The 16,536-nt window shown below is 41.7% G+C and overlaps 1 protein-coding gene across 9 annotated transcripts in view; it reads right to left on the reverse strand.

The window, feature by feature from the left end:
- The window catches only part of RCBTB2 (RCC1 and BTB domain containing protein 2), an 87,386-nt gene that overhangs the window by 4,446 nt on the left and 66,404 nt on the right, over window positions 1-16,536 (reverse strand). For 7 of the 9 annotated variants that reach the window (XM_077483266.1, XM_077483268.1, XM_077483270.1 and 4 more), the window contains 4 exons: window positions 12,363-12,553; window positions 2,174-2,300; window positions 1,771-1,910; window positions 837-967 (listed from right to left, as the gene is read on the reverse strand). In XM_077483266.1, coding sequence (XP_077339392.1) covers window positions 837-967; window positions 1,771-1,910; window positions 2,174-2,300; window positions 12,363-12,553 — 589 coding nt within the window. The remainder of the gene's footprint in view (window positions 1-836; window positions 968-1,770; window positions 1,911-2,173; window positions 2,301-12,362; window positions 12,554-16,536) is intronic. The other 2 variants (XM_077483274.1, XM_077483275.1) reach the window with 1 other exon arrangement.

Genomic DNA, 16,536 nt, shown 5'->3' on the forward strand with positions numbered 1-16,536 from the left:
TCTTTGCACAAACTTTGATCACCCAGTAAGTTTTTTTTTCTCAACAAAAGTGGAGTTACTCTTTAAGGTGCATCTTTTATGAACCAGGATGCCAAAAGCTTTCCAATATATAAATACAGACTTGTGAACAAAATGTAAACAGGAAGTAAAGCCAAACGAATAAAAAAAAAAAAAAAAAAATAGACCCTGCAAGGCAAAGGCATAATGAGCTAGTATGCATAGCATACCAGCTCATTATGGATAATTTACCTGAGATGGAAGCCCCCGAAGCAATGCTCATTGTCCTCCTCCGATGCCGCCATCTATCCCGGAGTGACTTCTGGGTATCGCGGCTCCGGCGCTGTGACTGGCCAGAGCCGCAATGACATCACTCCCGCGCATGCGGGTGGGAGCTGCCACTAACGGCATGATCGCCGTTAGCAGCGGCATGCTCAGTGCGTCTGCGTGATGCCGTCTACGGCGCAGTGCCTTTCTTTTGCAAATATCTCTTAAACTGTGTAGGTTTAGGAGATATTTATTATACCTACAGGTAAGCCTTAATCTAGGCTTACCTGTAGGTAAAAGTGGTCTGTATGGGTTTACAACCACTTTAAAGGGCTGACCAATTACCTCCCGCAACTTCTTATTGCACACAGACTAAAGAGAGGGGCAGGCCAGATTCAGTAATGTGCACTGGGAATATTCTCAGAGTGATTGTCTGAGCGAAGACATTATACTCCATGATATTTAATGGAATTTCTCATTAGGGCATAACAATAAGAATAGTAAATGGCAGAGATATATGCTGTACTAAAGCTTTTTTTTGTCTATGCAACTTATAAAGGATTTCCTTGTACCTGGGCATCATACTTAACGGCAGCTGACAGCAGTACGACCGCATTCTCCTCACAGATACCTTGTTTTATGGTCTGCTGACATAGTTGCTTCAGTCTATTTTCTCGGTATAACGTAGCTAGCTCCAGAAGTCCTGCACACAGAAAAATTATTTACTGACTATTGAAGAGACATGTACAGTACACATACAACCTATATAAGAATTAAAAACTGACTTAGCCCTCGTTCACGTGACTGTGGCTTTGAATTTCATCTGAAATCGCACGATTTCAAAGTCGCATGTCAGTACAACTTCGGGTGCAACCTGGAAGAAATCTGTGCGGGTTCATGCAGATGTCAATGCAAGTCATGCCCAAAATTGCCAAATGTAGTGCAGAAACGACTTTTTCAAATCAGTGCAGCACTGCAAAGTCAACAGCGCACCTTTTTGAACAGTGCCATTGCCGCCATTAGGGTGTGTCTGGTCAAATCACTTGATAAGCTACTTCAATGTGAACAAGGGCTAGGTGTGCATTGTTCCGGAGCACAAAAGGCCTCTGTATCCCAAGTTTTAGTTGAAGGCAAAAAAACTTTAGTTTTGGATAGAGTAGGGTATAGATAAACTGTCCATATTTTTTCTGACAATTTCCCTAAAGATTCAACCTATTTGACATGAGTTAACTTGCCAGCAACTACAAAAATGTTTCTATATGCAATAGTCCTTCAAAATGTATTGGCAGCCGGTTTTGGACAGTGTGTCGGTTAGAACCGACGTCAGATTTTTTTTGCCGTCTGTGTCCTCGCTAGGGAAAGTCATTTGTTCTGGTCAGCATTGTCACTTGGACAGAAAAAGGCAGGAAATGCAAAATGTTACAGGGGTGAGGAAATCTAGTCTTTGTCAGCGCAATGAATGTTTAGTTAGCAAGCATGATATAACAGTTACATGCATATACTAACCAATGGCATCCTCAGGAGAAATGCTGATATTATCTGTATACAAATATTCCAAGAAAGCACGATATACCGGATAGGAAAACTGATGAATTTCAATTACGTCTTCATCACTTTCATGTAAAAAGGAGCGAAAATGTTCACACCTGGAAATTAAGTTACAAAAAAAAATTAACTGCCAATGGATTGTGCCTCACTCATTACAGCAAGAGATGATGAAACGGCAAACTTAAATTAAGAAATCTGAACATGTACAGGCAAATCAGATTTATGCACACTGGCAGATCCGGGGAATTATTCATACAAATAAAATACAAGTTCTTTGGGTTTGAAGCGTACTTTCAGATTGAACAATCTATACAAGTAGCTTCATACAGCAGTTTACTCATCCCCACCCGTGACTTCTTACCTAATCTGAAGGAGAACTTTGTGCACGTGAATATTTTTTTCATCCACTAAAAACTTTAAATCAGCCGTCTCAGGATTGTCAAATTCCTTTTTTAATGACTCTGCTACAGTCAGGTGATCATCTGGCTCTTCACAAGGGAACAAATAGAGAAAACAAACAACTTACAAAAATTCTCAGTTTAAACCAAAATCTTTATGTATACCCAGATTTTGCTCAGTTATTTTTAATACACTTTTTAGACTTGAAGTTTGTGTCAGGAGACATCACTCTGATGTTGCCGCTGTGCGTCTTTGGTTAGAATCTCACTTGGAACACCATTAGCATGGCGTTTGTTTGCTCTCCATGTTTTAACAATGTTTTCTGGCTTCCTTTGATAGTTTACACTTAGTTAGTTGGCTTCCTGTCATATTGGCCCTAGTTTGTATGAGCATGATAGGAACAACAGATTAAGAGCTCAGAGTGATAAGGACTGAAGTCAATGGTATTATGTGCACAATAAATTGGTGTCATATAAAAAAAATATATTAAAAAAAGCTAGCCAAATGGGGTAGCCACAATATGACTTGTATGCCATATAGCATTTATATAATATTACCAAGATGTAAATGTTACAAAACATGGCTACATTTTACAGAAGTCACTGTCAGAGACGAAAAGGGTTTATTTTTTTTAATTAAAATTAAATATTTAACCCGAGCGCATTCACACCTGTCAGTTTTACTGCATGAAAATCCATTTCACGTAGAAAAGACATTTATTGCTTGTGCTTTGCATCTAAGCACAAAGTTCAGCATATTTTTTTAAATAACAGGTGGTATTTTTGTGCATTAAAACATATTAAAAAGGTAAAATACCTGTATATAGACCTCAATAACTCAAGCTACAATTTTCAACAAAGAACTGAAAGACTCATAATGAATCCATGCTTATGGGATGGCGTCAAAAATTTCAACTGGACAAAAAAAAAAAAAAAAAAGTTTCATGCAGACTGTGTCTTATGTGATGTTTCTTTATCTAACCATAGTGCTTAAAAACCTACACTAAAATAAAATAGACAGCATAATTCTAGGTTTTGCTTTAAGCAGGCACATAAAAAAAAAAAAAAAAGGTAAATATACAAAAAACATACATATTACACGTGGAAAATATTTATCTTAACTGAGCAGTACAGGACACAGGCAAAGTACTCAGACTGTAAGCTATAGGCCCATACCTTCAGGAAACTAGACATTGGCAACGCTTTCGAGGACATGTCCCCAGGCACAGCCTCTATAATTCGAAAAAATGAAACAAGTTCCCCCACCAACGGGGTTTTTAGGCAGCAGCAAACTGTGAAAATAACATGTCGGAAATTATATAAAAAAATATTTTATTGTATGGTAAAAACATGAGCTTCACCCAGATAGTTAAAACAAAAAGGAAGAGCTAAGCTCTTATATTCAAAAGATACAATGATATCAATGGGCATACACTAAACAGACTTGACTATAAATCTACTGTATAAATTGGTAACAGCGAAACATAGTTCTAACGCGTTTCAACCACTAGGGTCTTCTTCAGAGATAGTCTGTTGGTAAAGAAAAATAAAACTTAGTAAATCTATCAAGTAATGTTTGTACTAAGAATATTCTGAATTTATTAATATGGTTTACCCAATGGTGTATTTCCGAAAGATTAACGTAGGTTGTAATGCTTAATGGTGGAGTTTACCCGGGTTCATGCTTCGGTGTCCTTCACATATTAGAGAATGGTACATGGTCCATACGTCTCGCCACAAAACCAAGCAGAGGAGATGGGGTTAGAAGCCAAAAAGCACGGCTCACGAGCGGTCACACGAGAGCCCTACGCCCCATAAGAAATATAGGAAGCAGGTGCAAATATAGGCAGCCGGACCGTATGGTAAGCCACGTCTGTGATAGAAATCCCAACATAAACAGAATTAGACACATATGTTTCATATATGAGCACATATGTATGGTATGAAAATACCATACACATAATTTGTATGTATATAAAGGGAATATCCCCAAATATCTTGCTCTACATCTGGGAAAATAATAAAAAAAAAAAAAAAGGCAAAACTCAAAGCCACCCCACACCAAACGATAAAGGGAACAAACAAAAATAAGAGGAACAACAACCGAGATAAATAAGTGAGTGAATTACGTGCGTACAAGGTGAGATATAAATGTGAAACGTGTGAGTGTATGTGTTATGAAAAGATTGAAGCGTGAAGGCTGGGATGTGTTGAGATCGGTGAGATGAGTGCATTAATATGCTAATGACAGTTGAGAATGAGAGTGCATTGAAATACTGGTGAGATACTACGTGAGTGGTGACAAGAGGGAAGGGAGAGGGGGGAAGGGGAGGAAGGAGAAAAATTAAGAAGAAACCAAGAATAAAACTAAACAAATAAGCTACCCAGATGTAGTAAGCCATGTTTATACTGGAAGTAACGGCTATTACCTGAATTACTAGGCTAGGCAGAAAATTCCCAAAATGGAGAAAGGAGAGACTGCAGCTGGAAAACTATCACGAGACAAGTACCAGACACGGTCATTAACTCCTATTCCATAGAATCACCCCATCTAGAAATAGGTAAAACAATAAAACAAGCTTACCGTATATACTCGAGTATAGGCCGACCCGAATATAAGCCGAGGCCCCCAATTTACCCCCAAAAAAACTGGCAAACTTATTGACTCGTGTATAAGCCGAGGGTGAGACATGCCTGTCCATCCCTGTGTGTGTGTCCGTCCATCCCTGTGTGTCCGTCCATCCCTGTGTGTCCGTCCATCCATCCCTGTGTGTGTGTGTCTCCATCCATCCATCCATCCATCCCTGTGTGTGTGTGTCTCCATCCATCCATCCATCCATCCCTGTGTGTGTGTCTCCATCCATCCATCCATCCATCCCTGTGTGTGTGTGTGTGTGTGTGTGTGTGTGTGTGTGTGTGTGTGTGTGTGTGTGTGTGTGTCCAGCCTACCTGTGTCCCGAGCCTTTGTCCCGAGCCTCCGTCCCGTGCCTTGCCTCCTTGCCTCCGTGCCTTGCCGCCGTGCCTTGCCTCCGTCCCGTCCCGTCCCGTGCCGTGCCTTGCCTTGCCTCCGTCCCGTGCCCTCTTCGTCGGCGCCTCGGCGGCCATTGTAAAATTCAAAAGCTGCGCCGCCGCCTTCGCCTGTGATAGGCGGAACACTGAATTTCCCAGCAGCCTGTGTTCCGCCTATCACGTACATCGTATCATCCTCGTCCGTAGTACGAGGATGATACGATGTCCGTGATAGGCGGAACACAGGCTGCTAGTAAATTCAGTGTTCCGCCTATCACAGGCGAAGGCGGAGCCGGAGGCGCGGCTTTTGAATGATAGAATGGCCGCTGTCTGTCTGCTCGACACGCTGATCGAGCGGGCAGACAGCGATGACTCGAGTATAAGCCGAGGGGGGCACTTTCAGCCTCAAAAAAGAGGCTGAAAATCTCGGCTTATACTCGAGTATATACGGTATTTTTAAAAGCTAGTTTGAAGAAGTTACTTAAATGCAATAGGGACATGTTTGCCAAGCCAGGAAAATAGCCGAACTTACCAACCAGGAATTCAAAGGTACCAGAATCTTAACTGCAGATTCTATCCTAGTGGCAATCGATGTGGAGGCATTGTATAGCTCGATCCCACATGAGAAGGGGATCAAGGCTATACAGAATCTACTTCAAACAAGTGGGAGATACAAACATGAAGTGAACGAATTTATAGTGGATGGACTAGATTACATTTTACATCACAACTTTTTTCTATTCAATGACTCCCACTACCTCCAGGTGCAGGGCGTGGCCATGGGCACTTGTTGTGCCCCGGCCTACGCCAATCTGTACCTGGGGGAGTGGGAGGAATCCCTCCTGGCTGACGGGGGCCTCTCCGAATACACGCGCCACATTGTTATGTGGTGGCGGTATATCGATGATGTCCTCGTCATCTGGGAGGGATCGGAGGCTGCCCTATTGGAATTCAAGTCTTGTATCAACATAAACACATACAACCTCAAGTTTACTATGACATATGACACCCGGAGCATTACGTTCTTGGATGTCACAATAGGACGTACTCCAGACAACTCAATTTTTACCTCTCTATACCGTAAAAACACTGCGGGCAATACGGTACTGCATGCAGATAGCTTTCACCCCATGGCCTTAAAACGTTCTATACCTTACAGCCAATACCTACGCCTCCGTAGAAACTGTTCTAGTGACAGTCTCTTTAAAGAAGAGGCACAGAAACTTCAGACCAGATTCCTGGCACGAGGGTATAGTCGCTCATGCCTCCGCAGGGGTTATAACAAAGTTGCAGTGCTACCCCGTAGGGACCTCCTGTTTTCCAAAAGGGAACGCAGTGACCCCACTGTGGATCCACTGAGGATCACTATGCGTTTCACCAAACAACATAATATTATTTTTGATATTATCCAAAAACATTGGTCGATCTTAAAAGACGATCCTAAGATCGGTTGTTTAGTGCCAACACGCCCCTCTATTTCCTTCAAAAGGGCCTCTTCGCTATATGATAAATTAGTGCAGAGTGAATATAGGAATGAAAACAAAAGGTCCAAACATTGTTCAGTTCTTGGCTCCTTCCCTTGCAATCACTGCTCGTGTTGTAAATATATTAGACGTGACAAGATCTTTCGCCTACCAAACGGTGTCAATTTTCGACCTACCCATTTTGTAAATTGCCAGACACGAGGCGTGATTTACTTTTTGGAATGTGAGTGTGGGGCATATTATGTGGGCAAAACAAAACAAGAATTCCATCGTCGCATGTCTAAACATGTGTATAGCATGGAAATTGGTAACTATTATTTGCCAATTGGACGACATGTCGTACAAACACATAACTACAGAATGCCTAAATTTACATTTACTGCCCTAGACCGTATACACATACCAGCCCGGGGGGGGGTGATTGGAATAAGACCTTATTACAACGTGAACAGAGGTGGATACATAAATTGGATGCCACCTCTTTCCCAGGTCTTAACGAATCGGTCTCCTTTGCTCCCTTCCTAAAGGAGTTTTCCTCAGGAAGGACACAGTAGAGACCATCTCTTCCTCCCTCTACCTCCCCCCCCCCCCTTCCCCTCCCCATTCCCCTCTTTTTCCCCCCCTTTCCCCTTTCAGACCCCCGGATGTACCTGTCCCATTACTCTGTGAGCAGATTCCCCTCTATGCTCTTCTCTCTAACTCCTCAGTAATTGCCTAGTAACATCTCCTGACCATGCCCCTTTACAAACTGCTGATAGTTTTCGATCACTGTGATTACAATTAAACAGGGTACCATAGTACAGTATTCGTAATAGAATATATCTCTTTGTGACCGATGGTATAATTATGTTACTATTATATATTTGTTTGTTATTACATATTCACTGTAGCTGTATATTTACTTTGTCTGCCCTTTGAATAAAGACATGCGTTTGCATGTCGGGAAATGCATGTCATTTGTATATGTATTAATATGAAATTTTATAATCTAATTGGTTAAACAAATAGCTTTTTTAGCTGATGGTGTGCTGGGATGTGTCGCCTGCCCTCTCCCCTTCCCCCCTTTTTCCTCTTTTTTTTTTTTTTTCTCACTCATACACCCCCATCCTATCCTTGCCCTGGGGGTTTGGGGACGTATTGGACAGTAGCGGCAGATCTCCGTAATGATTTTCCCTGGGTTTATGTTCATTTCTCACTATTACGGTCCCCCTGCGTATTGCCTCCAATGCCCCCCCTTTTTATGTGGGGGAGGTGGTGGGGGTTGGTGGCTTTGGCACGACCCCCCGGCAAGGGTAGGAGAGACCCCTGTTTGTGCACACGCAGGGCTCTCTCCAGATGTCCCCCTGTGTGACTGGGCGGGCTGGTCCCGCCCAGCTACAGCGGACATGTATTCCCTTGTCGGCGGCATCCCTGGACACTTCCGGACGTGCCTCACGTGCGTCTGGCCTTTTGTAAGGGCGCACGTGACGTTATCTCGGGGCCGCTTTACGGCCTTCCGGGACGCCGGGGCGGCCACACGCGGTCGACCTGATTAGGCGACCAGGCAACAATGGGTGAGTACCGGCCAATGGATGGGCGGCCACCACCTGTGACGCAATCCCGGGGCACTACATAAACAGCACACCTTGCAGTAAGTGTCATTTCCAATTCACAAATGAGGATTCTGGTACCTTTCAATTCCTGGTTGGTAAGTTCGGCTATTTTCCTGGCTTGGCAAACATGTCCCTATTGCATTTAAGTAACTTCTTCAAACTAGCTTTTAAAAATAAGCTTGTTTTACCTATTTCTAGATGGGGTGATTCTATGCAATAGGAGTTAATGACCGTGTCTGGTACTTGTCTCGTGATAGTTTTCCAGCAGCAGTCTCTCCTTTCTCCATTTTGGGAATTTTCTGCCTAGCCTAGTAATTCAGGTAATAGCCGTTACTTCCAGTATAAACATGGCTTACTACATCTGGGTAGCTTATTTGTTTAGTTTTATTCTTGGTTTCTTCTTAATTTTTCTCCTTCCTCCCCTTCCCCCCTCTCCCTTCCCTCTTGTCACCACTCACTTAGTATCTCACCAGTATTTCAATGCACTCTCATTCTCAACTGTCATTAGCATATTAATGCACTCATCTCACCGATATCAACACATCCCAGCCTTCACGCTTCAATCTTTTCATAACACATACAATCACACGTTTCACATTTATATCTCACCTTGTACGCACGTAATTCACTCACTTATTTATCTCGGTCACCAACACTCGGATGTTAATTTAATACATTATCTCATTCTCACATTTATTTTTTGTTGTTTTTTCTTTTTTCTTCTCTCATTTGAGTTTTGTGGTTTGTTGTTCCTCTTATTTTTGTTTGTTCCCTTTATCGTTTGGTGTGGGGTGGCTTTGAGTTTTGCCTTTTTTTTTTAAATTATTTTCCCAGATGTAGAGCAAGATATTTGGGGATATTCCCTTTATATACATACAAATTATGTGTATGGTATTTTCATACCATACATATGTGCTCATATATGAAACATATGTGTCTAATTCTGTTTATGTTGGGATTTCTATCACAGACGTGGCTTATCATACGGGCCGGCTGCCTATATTTGCACCTGCTTCCTATATTTCTTATGGGGCGTAGGGCTCTCGTGTGACCGCTCGTGAGCCGCGCTTTTTGGCTTCTAACCCCATCTCCTCTGCTTGGTTTTGTGGCGAGACGTATGGACCATGTACCATTCTCTAATATGTGAAGGACACCGAAGCATGAACCCGGGTAAACTCCACCATTAAGCATTACAACCTACGTTAATCTTTCGGAAATACACCATTGGGTAAACCATATTAATAAATTCAGAATATTCTTAGTACAAACATTACTTGATAGATTTACTAAGTTTTATTTTTCTTTACCAACAGACTATCTCTGAAGAAGACCCTAGTGGTTGAAACGCGTTAGAACTATGTTTCGCTGTTACCAATTTATACAGTAGATTTATAGTCAAGTCTGTTTAGTGTATGCCCATTGATATCATTGTATCTTTTGAATATAAGAGCTTAGCTCTTCCTTTTGTTTTAACTATCTGGGTGAAGCTCATGTTTTTACCATACAATAAAATATTTTTTTATATCATTTCCGACATATTATTTTCACCGTTTGTTGCTGCCTAAAAACCCTGTTGGTGGGGGAACTTGTTTCATTTTTTCGATTTAATAGGGGTGAGCAGCACCCTCCCCGCTCTCGTTAGCAGTGTGTTCTTTCCAAATATCAGCCTCTATAATTCTACCCTACTCCATGAATCCTTAGCTTTGTACTAGGGCCCCAAGTTGGTGGACCTCTTCTCATTCACAGAACAAAATGATTCTTAGCTTAAATAATTTTTTTTTTCTTCATTATTTTATCTGCAGCTTTTTCAATCAACTTCTCACTGTGCTCTAATGCCACACATTGAAGCAGTACATCAAGATCTGAGCAACCTTAGTATACCATGGGAGCCATACTTGGACCCCATCCTATGGTGATGGCCTATAATGTTGCTCCAGGCACTGGATTCTGTATGGGCACTCACCTTGGCACTTAGTGCAACTCATGTAGTCAGCCAAAGGGCATTACACATATCCTGGGCCATAGGCCATCCCATGGAATTCAGTCCCTGAAGACCCCTTTGGGGGCATTTTCACCAAGAAGGGCGAAGCCTGTACTCTATCTACAGCCCAGCATCATGGACAAGTAAAACACATCATCTTGTATGCTTCTGACTGTTACCATTAAAGACCAGTGCAAATTTTGAATGGTCTTCACTACGGTGTAAACTTTTCAAATTTGGGGCTAAAACCAACCACTCAAAATTTAGTCTCAAATGGATGACCAGGTGTTAAATCACACTACTAGTCATACACTTTATCACCAGCAAGATCTACCATCATACCTAAAAAAAACTTTTGCCTGGTGTGAACACAGGCACTTCCGTCTCAGATTACTCTATTCCTCGCATTCTGGCCTTCCTACAATCAGTTCTTGACTAGAACTTAAACACTCTGAAAAAACAGGTTTCTTCCTTGTCCATCCTTTTTTCAAAGATCTCGGACTTTGCACTCCCTTGTAAAAACTTTTCTTCAAGACATATTGCACATTAAACACTTATTGCAGCATCCAGGGCTTCCTTGGGATCTCAACTTGTTTCTCTCTGCCCTGTAAAAAACACTCTTACAATCCATCAGGGATTGTTTTACAAATTAGCCTTTTTGGTTGCTATGACATCTGTCAAACGTGTCTCTAAATTGGGAGATTTTTTGTAAGGAGCCATCCCATATAATTCAAAGAAAAAGGTTGTCTTCCACCTCAATAATAACCGAGATTAATCTTTATTGCCTAGACGTAGTCAGAGCCATTGGAGTCTAGCTCAAAACTAAAACTTTGACCAGACAGATTCCCTATTTGTCTTGTTCTCATGCATAAATACTTCCATCCACCATTGTGAGATGGATAAGAAATTGCTTGTTAACACTTACACTTTCAAGGACATATCTTCTCCTGTGCTTTTATATGTACAATTCACCAAATTGGTGAGAGTTTCTTGAGCATTTCAACACCAGGCCCCTCTAGCCCAACTGTGTAAGGCTGCCACCTGGTCCTCTGTTCATACTTTTTCAAGGTTCTAAGAAGTGGATGTCCAATATTCTGAAAAAGACACTTTTAGCGGCAGCACTCTGAATCTGAGCCTGTTGCCACAGTTCTCTTTGCCTAGTTATTGCCCACCTCATTCATTGCTTAGTAATGTCTTAGGGTCTAGGAATACTTAGCCTGTGTCCTGTTGCTGTAAGAGGAATTTTGATTTAACTGTAAACTTCATATCTTAGAGTACAGGACAGGGCACAGGCTACCCTCCCTTCCATGCTTTGAATGCGCTGCAATACTTTCTACAGATCTGAGGATTCAAGGAATGGGTTAAAATTATAGGGGAGGCGCCCTGGGGGCGTGACCTCAAAAGCTTTGTCAGTGTCCAATCACCTGAAAGCACTAGCCTATAACCCAGGGTCTATGAATACTTATTGCCCACCTAATACATTGCTTAGTAACATCTTGGGGTCTAGGAATACTTTGCCTGTGCCTTGTACTACCAAGTTTAAGAGAAGAGGGATTTTGACTTAACTGTAAACTCCATATTAAGGAGTATATTAAAGGATATTACAGGAAACAAGCCACCCTGCCTTCCATTTCTTGGACACGCTGCATTACTTGCTACAAAACTGAGGATACATGGAGTTGGGTAGGGTTATGGGAGAGGCACCCAGGAAGTGTGACCTCTAAAGCTTTGCCAGTGTCCAATCGCATAAAGATATGAGCTTATAACCCAGGGTCTGTGAATACTTTGCTTATGTCCTGTACTGTACTCCAAGATATGATTACAGGGAAGTGAAAATTCCTCTCTCACTTTTCAGTTTGCATAATCAAGGTTCATAAACATACATTTGCACCAAAAAAATTACAAGCTAGTATAACCCATACCCTATCAGAATATAGCTTTGACAAAGTGATATCTGGCTGGATACTGTGGGTTCCTGTACTTTTGCATTAAGTCATTCCAGTCTTAAGGCCTACAGCTGTATAATGTGCATCCTATGGACATGTAAAACAACAAAACACATTAATGCTCCTCTGATCTTCCTCACCTACTGAAAGCAGCCTCCACATTATGGCTGGGGTGGAGAAACAGGCGAACACGTCATCTGTGCAGGTGAAGTGGGTGAGATGCGGTGAGATGACAGCTTGTCCTCGGCACTGGCCCCACATGTATACCTGACCACTCTGAGATCTGGCAGCCGATGTGTGTGATGAGTGGCATGCGGCTATTTCTACTATTCTATTCCCACATAAACAGAAGAACAGCACAGACAAGATTAATGAAGCAGCTGTGCAAGCTTACCACAAACATTCATTCATTTTACCTTATCCCAAAATGATAACATAAGAAATATATCCAAGTTCTAATAAAATGAAGAGATGTGCAGGGTGAGGTCTGGCAAAATATCAGCATTTACATATACTTCAAATATTAAAGGTCTTAAATAAGCATACCAACGGTAAATCATTGCAAATAGTTTCTTTTAATGGCTTACCACTCTACACAAGTTTATTACAGAGATTTTACACTGGCACCACACAATACCATATTCTTAGATTATCCATAGCTAAAGGATCTGGGTTTTTTTTCAGTGTTTGGAGATGCTGGATAGATGAATTAGCCTTATGGGTTTTTCCTCAAGTTGCTTATATGCCTGAAATAGCGGTCTGAAGAAACATGCAATTTCCAGCGAAATATATGATTGTTCTTAGGAAAAAAAAAAAAATATCAATCTGTAGTGCAGGACCCAAATCCTTGCTTGCCAGATCAACGTAATTTTTACATGTCTACTCAACCTTTTCCAGATAATCAAAAGATTTTACACAATAAGCATGTGTACCGTCTGTACCTGAAATCATCAATTCCTTGTTATTTGGCATTGTCACAGAAATACTGTTGAAAATATGTTTTTTTTAAAAGTGTTCACAGTTACAGAATAATCATAAGATTATTTACAAGCCCGGAGAGCACTACCTATAGCAAGCCTTATGCCACGTACAAACGACTGGACTTTCTGGCAGACTAGGTCCAACGGTCATCCCGACTGACTTTCGGTGGAGTTCTGATGGACTTTCCGAATGAACGGACTTGGCCACACACAATCACACCAAAGTCCGACGGATTCAACCGTGATGACATACGACCGGACTAGAATAAGGAAGTTCATAGCCAGTAGCCAATAGCAGCCCTAGCGTTGGTTTTCATCCGTCTGACTAGCATACAGACGAACTGATTCTTCAACCGGACTGAGTCTGTTGGAAAGATTTGACACATGTTCTAAATCTAAATTCTGTCTGATTTTTCGACAGGAAAGGTCTGATAAAGCCCACACACGCTCAAATTGTCCGACGGATTTGTTTCCGTCTGACCTTTGCTGTGGAAAAAGTCCGGCCGTGTGTAAACGGCATTAGGCATAAAAGCTAGAGGATTAGATAACTGTCATGACTGTTACCAGGGGGGGGTTCAAAGCTCCCCAAAGTTTCTGCTCAATTCTTTTCAATTGGATTTCAAGAAGAAACGCTACAGGTTATGAATCATAGCCATCTGAATCATCATCCCATCAGACCAGCAAAATTCCGGTTGATGTAATAGTACGCTACAGTATATTTAGAGCTAACAGACGTACACTTATCCATAACTGTGACATTTGTTGTATGACAGTCCAAAAAAATAAAGATGACAACCTAAAAGAGCATCTACCTATTCCCAACATTGTGACCAAGTAAGTACACTGAGCCCAAAAGTGATCCAGTATCACAAAGAAACTGAGGATGGAAGTCCCTCATCATCTGACATTCCAACAAAGGATCAGAATGATTTAGTGCAAAAACCCCACTCTATTTATAAAAAATATACTACCATAAAAAAGTAAAAAAAAAAAAAAACCCTAATATGAAATGATTAATTGAATTAGTAAAAAGGAGTGCTTCACTGTTATACATTTAATGGATCAGAAAGGTTAAAGATATTAGGAAAACGGAGAGTCTTACCCAGGAGAGTGGATTTAAAAAAAAAAAAACTAAACTTATTGTCCAAGGAACTAAATCAGAGTCCCAATCTGCTTAAAAAATATATATATCTATATAATATATATATATATATATATATATATATATATATATATATATATATATATATATATATATATATATATATATATTCTGGGTTGTAGGTACAAGTGCATGCCGCCGGCCCCTCACTCCCGATGTCTGTCGGCACCCGCTGATCATTTGTTACACTGGCAGAATGGCAGTCCGTCTATGAAAACAAGCCAAATCGCCGTTCTGTCAGTAAGGAAGGCTTGGATCCTGTATTCCTGCAAAGCAGGGACGCTTTCATCTTTGCCTTTCCCTAATAAAAGCACCTCACACACTACACTAAAATACTAGTTAGGCACACAGTTAACCCTTTGCTCGCTCCCGATGTTAACCCCTTCCCAGCCAGTGCCATTAGTACAGTGACTGTGCATATTTTAGCACTGATCCTCTGACAGCGCAGTGTGGGATCGGGTTGGATCTCCTGCAGAAAAGGCAAGTGTACAGATTTTTTTCTTTACAGGGCTAGATAGGTTAGTGTTAAAATGCTGGTGGCTCTAGATGCAGGGATTTAAGTTTTAGCATGGACTTACACTTTAAGCACAAATACAGAAATTCTATATTACTTCTTCATTTGTATGCATTGATTGAACATTATGATTTTTGCATATCTTTCGGAGGTAGTTGGGAGCTTTTCATTTTCCCATGGTGTTTTTTAAGGGTTTGTGTATTAATATATATATCCAATTAAGGATGAGCTCAGGCGTGTTCACAACCCCCACATGCAGAGCCCACAAGGAAGCCGGCACTGCACAGCGCTAATCACAGGAAGCGAGACGTTTTTGTGACCCACGGCTGCAGAGCTGGAGAAATGTCCCACTGCCTGTGATTAGCGCTGTGCAGTGCCAACTCCCTGGCGGGTTCTATACATGTGGGTTGTGAACAAGCCTGAGCTCATCCCTATATCTAATATTTCAATAGTCACAGCAGCCTCATCCCTTATATTCTATGTATTATTAAAGGCATTGTAAAGGCAGGTTTTATCTTAATGCATCAAGATAAAAAACCTTCTGTGTGTAGCAGCCTCCCCAGCACCCCCTAATTACCTACCTGCGCCCCTTCTCTCTCCAACGATGTCCACAATCTCAGCCATCCAGGACACTCCTCCCGATTGGCCGAGACAGAGCAGTGGCACCATTGGCTCCCACAGCTGTCAAAGTCAGTCAGCCAATCAGAGGGGGCAGGGCCAGATCAGGGCTCCGTGTCTGTATGGATACACAGGACATGGTTCCAGTAATACATGTTCTTCGTCTGCTTGTCTTCAGCAAACTGTTTGCAGGCGTTTTGGTGCATCATCTTTAGAAGAGGCTTCCTTCTGGGATGACAGCCATGCAGACCAATTTGATTCAGTGTGCAGCATATGGTCCGAGTACTGACAGGCTGACCCCCCCCCCACCCCTTCAACCTCTGCAGAAATGCTGGCAGCACTCATATGTCTATTTCCCAAAGACAACCTCTGGATAGGACGCTGAGCTTGTGCACTCAACTTCTTTGGTCGACCATGGTGAGGCCTGTTCTAAATGGAACCTGTCCTGTTAAACGGCTGCATGGTCTTGGCCACTGTGCTGCAGCTCAGTTTCAGGGTCTTGCCGAACTTCTTATAGCCTAGGCCATCTTTATGTAGAGCAACAATTCTTTTTTTCAGATCATCAGAGAGTTATTTTCCATGAGGTGAACTTCCAGTGACCAGTATGAGAGAGTGAGAACAATAACACCAAATTTAACAGACCTGCTTCCTATTAACACCTGAAACCTTGTAACACTAAAGGAGTCACATGACAACGGGGAGAGAAAATGGCTAATTGGGCCCCCGTCTTGGACATTTTCAACCAAGAGGGTTGAGGCAGTGCTGTAAAATAATGGTGTCCACACAAAATATTGACACTTTAGGTCCAATTTGGACATTTTCACTTAGGGGTGTACTAACTTTTGTTGCCAGCAGTTTAGACATTAATGGCTGTGTGTTGAGTTATTTTGAGGGGACAGCAAATTTACACTGTTATACAAGCTGCACACTCACTACTTTACATTGTAGAAAAGTGTAATTTCTTCAGTGTTGTCACATGAAAAGATACTTTCTCAAGATACTTTTGTGAGATACTGTAGATCATGTTCTTCTACATCAGA

Source organism: Lithobates pipiens, unplaced genomic scaffold (genome assembly GCF_037356315.1).
Source record: "Lithobates pipiens isolate NorthernLeopardFrog02 unplaced genomic scaffold, aLitPip1_a1.2 Scaffold_16, whole genome shotgun sequence".
Classification (NCBI taxonomy): Eukaryota; Metazoa; Chordata; class Amphibia; order Anura; family Ranidae; genus Lithobates; species Lithobates pipiens.